Genomic DNA, 16265 nt, shown 5'->3' with positions numbered 1-16265 from the left:
ACCTTGATCCCTATGCTGAATCATAGTTGCTATATTGGGATGTAGATGAACCACTGTCACATCTTGATTTAGATCACCTATGTGAGAAAGATGTCCTGGGGCATTTTCAGATAGCAGCAGAATCTGGAAAGGAATGCTCTTTTCAAGGCAGTAGGCAGCATTTCTAGGATGAAACAATTTAAAAAACATTCTTCAAATAACAGTTGTCATCTAGGCCTTGGAGTTACTTCTGTAGGAGACCACCAGATCATTTATGTCAATGTTTTTGAATGCTCAAGGGTTTTCAGAACAATAAACAAGAAAAGATTTTAATTTAAATTCAGCAGCATTTTCTCCAAGCAGCAGCATGATTCTGTCTTTAGATGCCTTGAAACCAGGTATCAACTTCACCTCTTTGTAAATATAGGTCCATTCTGTCATCCTTTTCCAAAACAAACCTGTTTCGTCCATGTTGAAAATCTGCTCTGGTAGATATTCTTCATCTTTATTGTTTTATCCAGCCCATCCTTGAATTTTTCAGCAGCTTCAACATCAGCACTTCTGTTATACATACCTTATGTGAGCCACATCTGTGTTTGAAGCAGTGAAACCAGCCCTTGGTAGCTGTCATGGATTGAATTGTATCCCCCCAAAATATCTGTCAACTTGGCAAGGTTATGTTTCCCTTGTATGATTGTCTACCATTTTATCTTCTGATGTGATTTCCCTGTATGTTGTAAATCCTATCACTATGATGTAATAAGATGGGCTAGTGGCAGTTATACTGATATGGTCTGCAAGATTAGGTAGTGTCTTAAGCCAATCTCTTGAGATATAAAAGGGAGAAGCGAGCAGAGAGACATGGGGACCTTGTACCACCAAGAAGACAGCCCCAGGAGCAGAGCGTGTCCTTTGGACCTGAGGTTCCTGCGCTGAGATGCTCCCAGACCTGAGGGAAGACTGATGACAAGGACCTTCCTCTGGAGCTGACAGAGAGAGAAGTCCTTCCCCTGGAGCTGGCGCCCTGAATTCGGACTTCTGGCCTACTGGACTGTGAGAGAATAGACTTTGTTGAAGCCATTCATTTGCGACATTTCTGTTACAGCAGCACTAGATGGCCAAGACAGAATTTGGTACCAGAGTAGGGTGCTACTCTAACAGATACCTAAAACAAGGAAGCAGCTTTGAAACTGAGTGGATAGGGGACTGGTAGCAGCAGAGAAGCAGCAGCAGCAGAACTAGGAGACCAGCACCAGACAGCGCTATAGCAGGAAGCTGAGTGCCTGTGCACAGAAGGCTTCCTGGTAGAGTGAGGTGCCTCCAGGCACTTATCAGTGGAGCTACAGAGCTTTGGAACACTTGCCCCAGCAAGGAGTGGAGAGGCTTAAAGGGTATGGCCATGACTTCAGGGGTTTCAAAGGGTGGAGCCATGGCCTCTGGTGTTTCTAAGGGTGGAGTTGCCACTCAGGTGGCCTAAAACCAAGGGAGCAGAGTTGCCATCCCAGTGGGCCTGGAAGGCAGAGCTGAATGAAGCCCAGGGCCAGGGGTCTCCATTCAGAATCCTGAGAATGTGGCCAATACCTAGAGTTTGAAGGGCAGGGCCATTGTGTAAATGGTCTCAGAGTACAGAGGATTATTTGCAAAACCTTGAGGGCTATTGTAATGTGTTTTGCTGACTTGCTTGGTGCCTGTTGTGCCTTCTTTCCCTCCAATTTCTCCTATTTGTAATGGAAATGTCTAGCTTGTGCCTGTTCTGCCATTGTACCTTTGGAAGCAGGTAACATGTATTCTGGATTTCACACATGAGGAAGAATTTTGGGATTTGGACTTGGAGTTGATTTAAGACTTTTGCTATAATACGATGGGGTTAATATGTTTTACATATGGCAAGGACATGAACTTTGGGGGGGCCAAAGGGTGGGATATCATGGATTGAATTGTATCCCCCAAATATCTTTCAGCTTGGCTAGGACATGCTTCCCTTGTATGATTGTATGATTGTCTACCATTTTGCCTTCTGATGTGCTTTCCCTATATGTTGTAAATCCTATCACTGTGGTGTAATAAGGTAGATTAGTAGCAGTTATATTGATGAGGTCTACAAGATTAGGTAGTGTCTTAAGCCAGTCTCTTTTGAGACATAAAAGAGAGAAGAGAGCAGGAGATACGGGGACCTCATACCACCAAGAAAACAGTGCCAGGAGCAGAGCACGTCCTTTGGACCTGAGGTTTCTTCACTGAGATGCTCCCAGACTAAGGGAGAACTGATGACAGGGACCTTCCTCTGGAGCCACAGAGAAAGAAGGGCTTCCCCTGGAGCTGGTGCCCAGAATTTGGACTTTTAGCTTGCTAGACTGTGCGAGAGTAAACTTCTCTTTGTTGAACCCATCCACTTGTGGTACTTCTGTTACAGCAGCACTAGATGATTAAGACAGTAGCATTAAATACTTGCGGTAATCTTCTCTTTGCTGTTCTTTCAGGTTTTCGAAAAGGCTGTGTGCTTTTGTTTGAATTGTTAGCAAACTCATAGGAATCCTCTTTCTGAATTTGATCTTCTGTCCAAATCATTAACAGCTTCTCCATCTTATGGATTGGCCCTTGCCTCTTTTTTAAAATTGTCAACATTTATGCCAGTTGCTCCTTTAACTGCCTCCAAAATCCTATTCTTATCCTTAATGATTGTCAAAACATTCAAATGAGACAGTCCTTCCTCATGTGCTGTTTTGCCAACTTTCTTCCATTATCTTAACCTTTATATCCATGTCTAAGGCTTTCCTCACCTTCTTTTTTGGATTAGAATATACAGTGGCATGACTTCTTTTGCTGGGTGTATTATTGGGAATATAAGCATTGTATGTGTTACAGTGTGAGGAACTTGAACAACTCAGCTTCAAATGAACAATTGATGCTTCTGATGGTACGAACTCTGAATAAGATCACACTGTAGGCCTGGTCTACCATGAAGCCAGGGTTCTAATGGCTGTCAGGCACATGTGCAGTTCAATTATTTCATGTCGTTAGAGTTGAACATTGCCCAATTTTCTATCTGTTATGACTTCCTACACTGACTTCATCATAGCCCATAGCCTGCTGTATGGCAGCGTTTTGAACAGTAAATCATAAAATTGAATACCTGCGAGTGAACATCTGAGAATGATGACATCAGTAAGTTACACGCTGTAACATTGTATGAAGTACATATTACTAATGATAAGGTATTAAAAAAAAACAGATGGTCATAAGTGCAGTTCATCGTAACTCAAATACATCGTAAGTCAGGGACTACCTGTAAATTACACTTCATCAAAATTAAAAACTTTGGGACTTGATAGGATATCATCAAGTAATTGAAAAGACAACCTACAGAATGCAAGAAAATATTTTCAAATTATGTATCTGATAAGGGTTTAATATCCAGAATATAAAGAACATATGCAGCTCAACAATAAAAAGACAAATAACCAAAATGAAAAATGCCCAAAGGGTTTGAATAGGCATTTCTCCCAAGAAAATATACAAATTGCCAATAAGCACATGTAACTTGCTCAAAATCATCAGTTATTAGGGAAATTAAAATCAAAACCACAATGAGATACTACTTCATGCTCTTAGAATGGCTATAATAAAAAAGATGGACAATAACAGGTGCTGGAGAGGATGTGTAGAAATTGGAATCCTCATACGTGGCTGGTAGGAATGTAAAATGGTGCAGCTACTTTTGAAAACAGTTTGGCAGCTCATTAAAAGGTTAACTATAACTTGACCACACAATCCATTCCTAGGTCTATATTCAAGAAATATGAAAACATGTGTCCACACAAAAACTTGTATATAAATATTCATAGTGGCATTATTCATAAAAGCCAAAAAGTAGAAACAACCCAAATGCCCATCAACTGATGAATGGATAAACAAAATGAGGTTTATCCATTCAGTGGAATATTATTCACCCTTGGATGAGGGTTCCAGTTTCTCCACATCCTCTCCAGCACGTTAGTTTTCGTTTTTCTGATAACAGCCATCCTAGTGGGAGTGAAGTGATATCTCATTGTGGTTTTGATTTGCGTTTCCTTAGTGACTAATGACATTGAGCATCTTTTCATGTGTTTGTTGGCCATTTGTATATCTTCTTTGGAGAACTGTATATTTAGTCCTGTGCCCATTTTTTAATTGGGTTGTTTGTCTTTTTGTTGTTGAGTTGTATATTGTAAAAATGGCATAGCAGTGTTACCAGACCGCCTCTAACTTCACAAGGGGAAGGAGAGAGAATCAAGATTACATCGCCCAAGGTTGATTCCTATGAGGTGGAGGTCAGACACACCTCTTCTGTCCAAACTTTTTACCAATTCTGACACCAACTGTCCCTCCCACAGCACTCTATACTTCTCTGCTGAGTTCAATAACTTGTTATAGTGGCCGCACAGAACTCACAGACCATAGTCGTAGTTATGGAGCTTATTAGGGAAGTAACAGATTACAATTCAGAATACAGTTATTCCATCAGGACAGCTTCTTCTCAGCTTTGTCCACAGGCAGGCCTCTCTCTGGCCTGCGGCCTTTTGGCCTCTCAGCCCCTTGGCCGCTGCCCTGCTCAGGCAAGTGTTACAAAGCTCTTTAGCTCCACCGGTAAGTGCCCAGAGGCACCCCACTCCACCAGGAAGCCTCCTGCCTAGACGCTCTGAGCTCTCTCTCTCCGTGGGTTGCATACTTACTGTAGCTGCCTTGCTCCCTGAACTGGGAAGCCTACTGCGCTGTTTTATGCCTGTTTCTTGGTTCCGTTGCTGCTATTTTCCTGCCGCCACTTGTTGCCATCTCACACCTTCTCCAGGGTTACAGCTGTCTCTCTGTCCCCTGAATCTAGGAGGTTCTCAGCATACGGACCCCAAGTCCAAAGGATATGCTCTGCTCCTGGCTCTTCTTTCTTGATGGTGGTGAGGTCCCACCTTCCTGCTTCTGGGATGGCTCATTTTAAGACTAGTGGAATGGCAAAACTGACCAATCCCCTTGTGAGGGTTCCGTACACACTCTTTGCATGATACCACCCCTGCAAGGGTTCCATACCTTATTTGTATTATTAGCAAGCAGTCTAACCCCCATGGTGGGCCACAAGCACCATATTTGCATAGTCCCACCCAATCATTATGTGAGCATCACAAACATTATGGCTAGAAGGGCCACATTAAGTAATTCAGTGTACCACATATATGTTCTTTATATATTCTGGATATTAAACTCTTACCAGATATATAATTACCAAATATTTCCTCCCATTCTGTAGGTTGTCTGTTCACTTTCTTAGTCTTCTGACACACGGAAGTTCTTAATTTTGATGAAGTCAATTTTATCTATTTTGTCTTTTGTTGCTTGCGCTTCTGGTGTCATATCTAAGAAGCCATTGTCAAAAACCAGGTCCCAAAGCATTACCTTGATGTTTCCTTCTAAGAGTTTTATAGTTTGAGTTGTTATATTTAGGTCATTGATCTACTTTGAGTTAATTTTTATGTATTGTATGAGGTATGAGTCCAACTTCATTCTTTTGCATGTGGATATCCAGTTGTCCCAGCACCATTTATTGAAAAGACTATTTTTCCCCATTAAACAGTCATGGCATCCTCGTCAAAAATCAATTGACCATAGGCATATGGGTTTATTTCTGGATTCTCAATTTCATTCAATTGGTCTATATGCCTATTCTTATATCAGTGCCATCTAATGTGATAAATATTGATAAACAAAAGCTCTCTGAGGGTCCTCAATAATTGTTAAGAGTGTAAAGGATTTCTGAGATAAAAAAATTTTATAACTGCCACTATAGTCTAAATCATTATTCTATACTTCTTCCCCCATCTTTATATGTTATGGATCAATCTCCAAAGCAAATTGTTACCTAAAAAAGGCAAAATATATCTATAATATGCTTCTATTTAGATATGAAAGAGGTCTTTATATATGTATGTTCTTTCTGTACATGGGATTCACAAGAAACTTTTAGCAGTGTTTGTACCTAGGGTGGGAGACTGGAATACAGGGAATGGGGGACAAAGGAGATTTCCTACCGTATACAATTGTGTACTGTTGAGTTTTTTCTTCTATCTTGTGCATATATGAACTTTTTGAAAACAAAGTTTAAAGGGACACCCATAAGGAAAAAGAAAGAGAGGCATATACAGGGCAGTTAGGTTTTTTTTCTGGTTTTGCTGTCCTGTGATTCATCTGTTGTGACTTTAGCCTGCACCTTGACATAAGGATTAGCATACTTGTTCTACCCACTTGCAGGAATATCGAAAGGATAAAATAGTAGATGTGGAAGCACTTTGAAAGGCATTAAGCTCTTGGTGGAGGAGGGCATTGTTAACGAATGTGATGTTTCGTTGATGTGCTCACCAATTTTCTTGTAACTTTGTTTTGGGGCTCAGAGTTTGGAGGGAAGATCAGTGTGCTGTTTCGTAGTTGGTTGTACAAAAGGGGCCTTCATAGACATATTATGTTTCTGATGTGTTTTTTAGGATCAAGAAATGCAGAAATTACTATGAAATTCTGGGAGTTTCACGAAATGCCAGTGATGAAGAGCTTAAGAAAGCTTATCGAAAACTCGCCCTGAAATTTCATCCTGACAAGAACTGTGCTCCTGGAGCAACAGATGCTTTCAAAGGTTTGATCCTGAACAAATGCTTGATTCTGCCTTTCTGTAGGCTTTGTGATGGATGGTTGGTCCCAGCAACTTGTTTTCAGCCTCACTTGTAATTTATTATAAGGCCATAAGCAGGTTTTATTCCTCCATACATCTCAAAAATAATGATTATCAGCATAGCTCCCTCATGTCTTCATTCACTTACCTTAATTTTAATCACTTTTGGCAAAGTATTTGGTTTTTCTGTAATACCTATTACAGCCATTCAGTCACTGATTCAGCAAATATTTATTGAAGACCTTCTGTGTACTAGGTGCCAGGGTCAATAAAACAGACATGATCCCTCTTGTGGAACTTAGGCTGGTGGCAGCTTGTAAGTAGGTCCTAAGCAGCATTCCCATACTTTTTTGACCATGGGACTCTTTGTTCATGAAACCCCTCTTATTAACATACTCATTTTAAAAAGCTGTGCATAGAAACTACCATAAATACAGTTGTAGATCAAATCTTTTTTCCACTGATTTTCATGATAACTTCATAAGTACAGTCTCAAAAAAATATTTTGGACCCAACATATAGTAAAAATCTCACTTAAGAGCTTCACCCTCAGTGAAGTCATTGATTTCAGGCAAGGATCACCAGTGGATGCTAAAACCATTGGGTGATAGGTTGTTGGTAAATAAGGTATTCATATCATCTCAAAGTCTCACTCCACAGAATTATGGATAACGCTTCACTTACTGATTACAAAGGGGAAAAAATTCCTTTACAGTGAAGATATCTGGTTGTCACCACTTTGGCCGAGTGGTCCAGCCTAGCATTACCAATAGTGGAACAACCTAATGTTACGTGTCTTTTGATGTGATACAAACAGTACCTGTGTGGTATTCTTGCCAAAATATTTCAGCTGAATCTAATAATGAGGAAACAGTCAGAATACAGGTCACTCCACAAGAATACTGGCTTACTCTTAAAAAATGCAATATAATGAAAAACAGAAAAGGTGGGAGACTGTTGTAGATAAAAGAAACTAAAGAGAGAAAACCAAATGCAATACATGAATCTTAAATGGGCCCATTGATAATATTTAATTGATGTTAATTTTCTTAGGTGTGATAATGATATTGTGGTCATGTAAGGAGAGTGTCTTTCTTCTTCAGAGATGTATGCTGAAGTATTTCGGGGTGAATGTCATAATATATGCAGCCTACTTTTAAATGGTTCAGCAAAACAAATTTATACGTATTATACATATGTGTAAGGAGCTCTGGTGGCACAGTGGTTAAGTGCTCAGCTGCTAACTGAAAGGTTGGAAATTCTGACCCACCAGCCGCTCCATGGGAGAAAGATGTAGCAGTCTGTTTCCCTAAGGATTACAGCGTTGGAAACCCTATGGGGCAGTTCTGCTCTGTCCTGTAGGGTCGCTGTGAGTCAGAATCAACTTGATGGCAGTGGGTTATGGGGATATATATGTGTGAATATATGCACTCATTTGTGGGAGGGAAGGAATGTAGCAAATATGCTAACAAGTGGTGAATCAAAGTGAAAGGTATATAGGTGTTTATTGTACTTTTTTTTTTTCAACTTTTCTATAGGTTTGAAATTTTTCGAAATAAAAAGAAAAAAGTAAAAAACAATAGACCTGAGAAATAAAAAATTAAAAAGTCAACATTTACCTCAGGGGACAATCTACTTTTGTGAATATGCCGCTTAGAACCTAATTCTCCCCACACTGTCTACAAGGAAACAGCTCACATTCTCTTTACACCTTCATGTAAGCATGTAAGGTATCTCACAGACTAATGACATTTCTTTGGAAAATCTGCCAGATTTCAAGAGCTTGAGCGTTTAAGCAACCGTTTAGATTTTTCTGCTTAGCTTTTTCATTCCTGTAAACATTTAACACAATTCGCTAACTAGAAGAATCATAAAGAAATACTCTTTTTAAAAAAAAGCTCTTTCTGATAGCGTTGACTGAATTAGAGGTGTAGGGTAAGAATGTCTTAAAATATTTTTTTCAAGGTTTCTATTGATTGTATGTTTAAATGAAATTGGATGAAGTTTGTATATTTTATACATAGGGAGAAGAGGTGATGGTAAGTGTATGGTATCTCTTCAGTCTTTGATCCTTCATTGAGGATTTACTGAAATAAGATTATGACGAGGACTTTGCTGTTAGCCAAGCAGGAGGATTTGCAAGTTTTTTTCTGCTAATTTTTCACTCATCATTTTATTCAGGGGATTGTTTCTTCCTATAAGTTAGGATACCATTGCTTACGTGTGAACTGTTTCCAAACCATAATTATTACTCTCAGGTGAAACCAAAAAAAAAGAAAATTGTTTTTAATATTGGGAAACACAGTTTTATTCTGATCTTCATTCTTGACCTTTTTATTGATGTTCTGTGAACACTTTCTAGAAAAAGTTTAGTGCATTATATGTCTGTCAGTGTTGATCCAGGTGAGATGTTTTTATGTGAAATTCACTACTAAATAGTGTTGTCAGAGCTACAAGAACTTTTAAATTGGAAGAAAAAATATTTATCACAATTACCCATTTGTAATAAAAATAGGTGGTTAGTGTCTTTTGTGGTCTGACATTATTGCACACTGCAGGATGATGGAAATGGTAGTTTTGCTTTAAAAAAAAAAAATCCCCTACTCTAAGCTAAACATCACTTTATTACACTTACTGAGGATCTCTATTTAATTGTATTTTTTTCTTTACATTCTCCTGTTAGCCAAAAGGCACTGTAGGAAATAATTTCAGTGATTGTTTCTTACACCTGTTTTTTGGATGTAATTGGTCAAGACAGACCACAGTGGGCAATTTCAGAAAAGAATGAAAAGAAATAATTATGCCTTTTGCAGGAGAAGTGAATGAAAGTATAAATATTCACATAAGGGGAGGTAGCGTATATTAAGAAGACACAGGGCTCCTCCATTCACTAGAGGCATTTTCTCACTGCCCTTAGTAAGCAAGCACTGTGGCCATGCCAAGCTAATCACAGATATGCGCTCTGGAGATTCTGGTGTAAGGTGGTATTATTTTAGGTGCCCTGAAGAATACATTTTTGATGAAGAGTGCTGACCATTTGGCAGCATTTCCCCAGCATGTCTGGTATTTATAGTGATTAGCAACCTGGAATGTGGGGGGTCCTAACTTCTGGAACACCGGGGATGATGACTGTTGATTAGGAGTGAACTCTGACTTCAAAGGTAGTTTTTTTTTTTTTAACTTTCTATTGTGGTTTGGGTGAAAGTTTGCATAGCAAATTGGTTTCCCATTCAACAATTTATACACATTTTGTTTCGTGACATTAGTTGCAATCCCCTCAATGTGATAGCACTCTGCCCCCTTCCTCCCTAGGTTTCCCGTTTCCGTTCACCCATCTCTCCTGCCTCTTCCAGCCTTCTGAGCTTTGTTTTTGGGCAGATGCTACCCTCTTGGTCCCATATGGTTGACTATTCTGAGGAGCATATTCCTCATGGGTGTTATTGTTCATTTTATAGGCCTGTCTCTTGTTTGGCTGAAAGGTGATCTCCGGGAGTGGATTCGTTCCAGGTTTGAAGGGTGTCAAAGGGCCATAGTCTCGGGTCCCACCAATCTCTATGAGACCAGTAAATCTGGTCTTTTTATGAATTTGAATTTTGTACTACATTTTTCTCCCACTCTGTCAGCAGTAGTTCTTAATTTGATTGATTCCAGTGTTGTTTCTGGCTTATCAAACTCCATCATAGAAGATTTCAAGGGCAAGTACTTTGATGAACTTTCCAGGCCCAAGCACCTCTCCTTGCACCCCTGTGAAGTTGTCCTGTAGCAGTTAACTCTGGGTTCCTCATCTCTGCTACTGTGATCACCCTTGGCTACAAGAATGATTGTATGCTCATGTGTTTTTTTGTTTCTGGTTGCAGCGATAGGAAATGCCTTTGCAGTCCTGAGTAATTCTGAGAAGAGACTCCGCTATGATGAATATGGAGATGAACAGGTGACTTTCACTGCCCCTCAAGCCAGACCTTATAATTATTACAGGGACTTTGAAGCCGACATCACTCCAGAAGAACTATTCAACGTCTTCTTTGGAGGACATTTTCCTACAGGTTAGTGTCCCCAAATTATTGTTAAAGTAAATTAAAAAAATAAATACATACACATGCGTGCATACACACACACATATATGCATTCATACTTGTGGCTCTCAGCAAGCTCATATCTGAGGATCTGAACAAAGGGTCAGTGGTATGGTAGAAGCAGCAAGGATTTGGAATCAGAGAATCTGGGGTTTGAGACCCTTCTCCACTTGTGCATGATTTTGACTAAATCACTTAGTCCCTCTGACCCTCAGTTTTCCCACTTGCAATATGGGGCTGATAAAATAGCTACCTCACAAGGCGTCTGTAAGGTTTAGATATTTTTAAGTGCTTTATAAATAAGCAGTAACATGTCTATTCTTCTTATTGATGTACAATAGCAGCTGTATAAAGATAAAAGTACCCCCAGAGAGTTGGAAGTTGGGATAATTAAATGCCTAGGAAGTAAATGGAATTTTGTGAGTTGCTGTTAAAGATCCCAGTGACACAGTCTGATATTGGGCAAAGAAGTAGACATGAACATGTCAGACAAGATCCACGGCCCAAATGCTCTCCCTTCACTAGCCTCTCAGGGTTTCCTCACTCAGTAGTTACAAAAGACTATTTAAATAAAGGCAGAGAGATAAGTCCATTCTGTTTCCAGCTGCTTCACTTGGTTTACCTATTGTCTCGGTTTTTTCTAGTAAGTAAAATGGGTCAATACCCTCAAAGAACCTAGTTGGGAGCAAAGACCTTGAAAAAGGCAAAGGCGTTTTTTTCATAATCCACGGTAAGTATTTGTTTTTCTTACTTTTAACCAGGAAATATTCACATGTTCTCAAATGTGACAGAGGATACCCACTACTATCGCCGGCGTCACAGACATGAGAGGATGCGGACGCGAAAGGAAGAGGAAGAAGATAAACCTCAGGTACCTCGGGAAGAGAGGAGAGTCGCTGCCCATAAACGGTTGTACTGAGCTAACCTTTATGATGTATAATCAAGTTTTAGAAGTGAAACCTGAGATATATTGCTAAAATACATATTAGGAAAGTAGAGAAGTAGAGGCAACGGTATGAAGAATTGGGTAAGTGGCCCAAATAGGCCAGTATGATGTCCTCCTTTACCCCTACCTTACTGTTTGGTAACTCTTCCAGGATCTTAGTTCCCCTCTGGAGCTGTCTTGATCTTGACTGCAGGAAATAAGCCCCTTCAGAATATTCAGAACTAAAGGGGGATTTAAGGTTAGGGATCAAAGGAACCTCATGAAGCTCAAGGGCAGGAAGCTTAGCTGGGCCTCATGGCAGATGGGAACTGTAAGACACCCAGGCAGCTGTGCTCTCCATGACTCCTTGGGGCCGGATAGCGTCTCCAGTTTTCCTGCATCTCTGTATATCTTCTGTGCTCTCTCTAAGCAGCCTGACTTGGTCTACTTCTCCTTGCAATGGTCAGTCCACAGTGCCTGAGAGTATTTGTTTTTTCTTCAAATGACTGCCTAGCAGTGAAGGCTAATGAATCTCAATCCCAAATTCCTAGTAGGGAGATTGTGATTATCAGTGCTAGAGTTAACTGTTCCCCAGTCCTGTCAGCTGTGGCCAAGGAAACAGTTGTACAACACTAACATGGCTCCCAGAAGCCCACCCCTGTGAGGGTCGTAGTCTGGGCAGACTCACCAGAGGTGTCTGCTTCATTGGTCTTTGAAAAGGGAACTTCAGGATGATTACTGGATATCCATCCAGGTGGTGGTTGGACTGCCTTCATCTTTCTCATTAGAGGGAACAAGGGTTGTTTGATACATCTCAACAGAAAGTACAGTCTTCCCAGAAGAGCACTGGGCTTTGTGGACCCTTCTGAGCAGTTCATTGGTAATTTGTATTTTCCTTGGGAAACCATCCTGTTTTCCAATATGCTCTATATTGAAGAATAACATTTACACCAAATACTTTTCTTTTTCAGACTACATATTCTGCATTTATCCAGTTACTTCCAGTCCTTGTGATTGTGATTATATCTGTCATTACTCAGCTGCTGGCTGCTAATCCCCCATATAGTCTGTTTTACAAATCGTAAGTCAAATATTTATAAATCTTTCTTAACGACAGTCTGGAGGGTGAAAGACTTGAAGGTTTTACCGATACATTACTAATGTTTCATTTCGCCTTGCACTGTAGAAAACACTGATTTTATGTTTAAAGGAACATCTGGATAGTAATAGTGCAGAGGTTCAAAAATATGTAGTCAGCTTCATGTGCTCCTCAGATGAATTGTTTTGTTCTACAGTGACATCATGTGGTCAGCTGCAGAACAGCAACAGCTGTATAGAAATTCATTTTAATGCTGGTTTTTGCATCAGTTATAAGCTCTGATAGGAAAGTTTTTATATCTTCAATTAATTATTTCAGTTGACTCAGTTCTTAAAGTTTGGTCCCCGGGCCAGCATTATCAGTATCAACTGGCAACTCGTTGGGAATGCAGACTCTTGGAACCCGTTTCACACGTATTAAATCAGAAATTCTGGGGGTGAGTACAAGTAATCTGAGTTTTAACAAGCCCTCCAGATAATTCTGGTGCACTCTAAATTTGAAAATCACTGGATTCATTTTTTTTTTTTTCTGACTAATAATGAGTTACTGCTCATTATTGTAGTTTAATGGACAAAAACCTTATAAAATGTGGAGTCCATGGGATGATACATAACAGGAAAGAGTCTTTGTTAGTGATCACTGTAGACTGAAGATTATCACTCTAGGTCAGTCTCTTCCCTTTTTTAGGAAGAGTGTCAGAGGAAAGCTGAGACTCAGAAATATTACCAGTAGGTCAGACTGGCTTGATTCCCTGTTTCCCAACTTCCCATGTTTCTCCATATGGTACTGCTACCTTCTTTTTGTCAGGCTAGGGGAGGCAAGCAGGTCCATGTGCTCACACCTTCCCGGAGTGAGGCAGGAGCAATCACAGTCTGAGCTCTTAGACATTTGACAAGGTCCCTAAGCAGAGAGATCAAAGGAGAAGACTTGAGAAAGGACCAAATGCATAGCTCCTTTAAGGTGGAACTTGTCCAGTTTGAACAAAATCCGCTTGGATTTTACAAACCTGTCGCATTGTTTTAACCTGAATTTGAGATTCCTTCTATATCTCCATATGGTTAGAATTTATTTAACCCAGACTTCTGAATTATTCTGAGCACCAGATACCATCAGATGTCTTGGGCTCTCAGAGAGTTAGAATATATCATTGAAATCTTTTGTCTGAGTTTTTTGTAGTTCTCACTTGACAGCTATGTTTGAAGTACTTTTTATCATGTTGGTGCAAGCCATCTGGTTGTTTTTAAATAATTTAATGTTAATCAGTTCATTCAGCCAACATTTACCAATAGCCTGTTCTGTGCCAGGTACTTTGGTGGGTTGTACACACAATATACAAATTTTTTTTTAAGCATTTGATGTTCTTTTACCATACAAAGGAGTATATAAGAGGCGAATCATTTAAGAGAATAAACTATACATGCCAAGGCTGAATTCACAATGTGGACATGCTCACATAGTATCGGTAATGATTCTACTTAGTGTTTTGCTAGGGAAATAGTAAATGTGGGGTATATTAGCAAATGATACCAGCGTCTGCCCTATGAAGAGAGGTGATTGTGGTATCTGTGAGGCCAGCGCTAAGAGTGATAGTGCCAAATATAACAAACTCACCTGAGCCTCTGTCCTTGTCTCAGGACCTTGGGCTACACCATTTCTAGGGAAACCCAGAACCTGCAGGTGCCTTACTTTGTGGATAAACACTTTGACAAGGCCTACAGAGGAGCGTCTCTGCATGACCTGGAGAAGACGATAGAGAAGGATTACATCGATTACATCCAGACCAGTTGTTGGAAGGAGAAACAACAAAGTAAGATGCTCTAAAAGGGTCTTAGCAAGTAGCCATGATTCCCAGCCTGAGGTATATCCCCAGCTTCCTGATCCCTCTGCTCTCCTTGTTTGGGTCATACATGTTTGTGTGAACAGAGACAGAGAACAGAGTTTCATTCAGGATACTACAAAAAATTAAAAGTTTATTGACAGGATGAATGTGGCCAGGACTTGGAAATCTTAGGAACTTAGGCAGTGCTAGGAGCCCGCGCGTTTGTGTCTCTGTCACTCTCTGGGTCCTGTGCCTCTCTCTGCCCATCTGCCCCACTCATCTTTCTCTGCCAACTGCCTTCCTTTGCTTCTCAGGCTTTCCGCCTTCATAACCTTGTTTTGCCATGGTTTGTCGTGGTTGCTGTCCTCTTAGTCACTCTTTCAACTTCCCCAACCTCATCAGTCATTGGTTTTTTTTCCTACATTACAAGCTCCTTCTTTCAGTACTTATTGCTAACTGGTTTGGTCCATAGTTTCCTAATTCCATATTCCATAGAGAGACATCTGATTGATCCAGCCTAACTTTTTAAGCCAGGTCAAAGGTTTGTAGGTTGGGGGACTTGAGTCAGGTACCATTCCCTACCTCTCATCAGCTGTGGCAACACAGAACAAAAAGGGGCACCCTGGGTCTTCTTCTTCAGTAGGGGTAAGTGTGAACAGCCATTCCATCTCTTTTCTCCTCTGGAGACAGTGGGGGTAACAGTGTCAGCAACTTGGCTTACCAGTCCAGTGAGTGTTATGAGGAATGCTGGTAGCAAGGGTAGCCCTGTCTTTCAGTCAGCAAGCTCACTTTTTATCCCTCTTGAATCTTCCCCTCCCACGCCACACTACCCCACTCCTCCCCACACACACCATTCATTAGTAACTATCTTCTAAACCCGGGTTTGGTTAATTTTTAAAGAGCAAACTCTGATTCATTTTTAAAAACATTACTAGATATTATTAAACATGTAACAGTGTCCGATAAATTTAGCTCCTCAGTCACAGTGCTGCTAAGCCCTTGCTGACCCATCGCACTCCCAACCCCGCCCCCAAGTTAATCTTTCCTTTCGCTCTGTTCTTAAAGCACTCTGTTCATCCTGCTAACATAGTACTCATCACACAGTGTTAGGTTCCTTAGGTACATGTCAGTCCCCTGCTGGACTGTGGGCTCTCTGAGGACAAGCACCCTGGTTACTAATTTTGCATCCTAGGCCCTGACTTAAGAACAGGTGCTCAACAAATGTCTTTTGAAGAGAGAAATTTTAAGACTGGAGAACAATGAAAATGCTGAGGCTTTTTAATCCTAACCCTAACCTTCAGGGACCATGTCTTTGCCTCTATTTCTGTAGGGCAAAGCCCAGCTGAACTCTCAAAGTGCATTAGGAGATTGGTGGGCAGTGACTCCAGGGTATAAGGTAGAGTGAAACAGAAGGAGGAAGTTGCTGTTTTTATTGAGCAAAGGACCTGAGAGATCAGGAAATACCGTACCCCATTGTTAGACCAGGCTTTGTGGATTTTAAAAATCAGAAAAGAATTTTGGAGCAATATAAAGGCCTTGGATTACAAAGTAGTATAGAACCTGAGGAGCCCTGGTGGGACAGTGGTTAAGAGCTTGGCTGCTAACCAAAAGGTCAGCAGTTCAAATCCACCAGCCACCCCTTGGAAACCCTATTAGGCAGTTCTACACTGTCTTCTAGGGTC

The 16265-nt window shown here is 40.5% G+C and overlaps 1 protein-coding gene across 2 annotated transcripts in view; it reads left to right on the top strand.

The window, feature by feature from the left end:
- DNAJC18 (DnaJ heat shock protein family (Hsp40) member C18) overlaps positions 1 to 16265 on the top strand; it is a 40052-nt gene that overhangs the window by 14773 nt on the left and 9014 nt on the right. For both annotated transcript variants that reach the window (XM_003404532.4, XM_023549539.2), the window contains exons 3-7: positions 6486 to 6631; positions 10525 to 10710; positions 11502 to 11611; positions 12637 to 12746; positions 14399 to 14571. In XM_003404532.4, coding sequence (XP_003404580.1) covers positions 6486 to 6631; positions 10525 to 10710; positions 11502 to 11611; positions 12637 to 12746; positions 14399 to 14571 — 725 coding nt within the window. The remainder of the gene's footprint in view (positions 1 to 6485; positions 6632 to 10524; positions 10711 to 11501; positions 11612 to 12636; positions 12747 to 14398; positions 14572 to 16265) is intronic.

This window comes from Loxodonta africana, chromosome 2, assembly GCF_030014295.1.
Source record: "Loxodonta africana isolate mLoxAfr1 chromosome 2, mLoxAfr1.hap2, whole genome shotgun sequence".
Lineage (NCBI taxonomy): Eukaryota > Metazoa > Chordata > Mammalia > Proboscidea > Elephantidae > Loxodonta > Loxodonta africana.
This window is presented reverse-complemented; position numbering and strand designations above follow the sequence as displayed.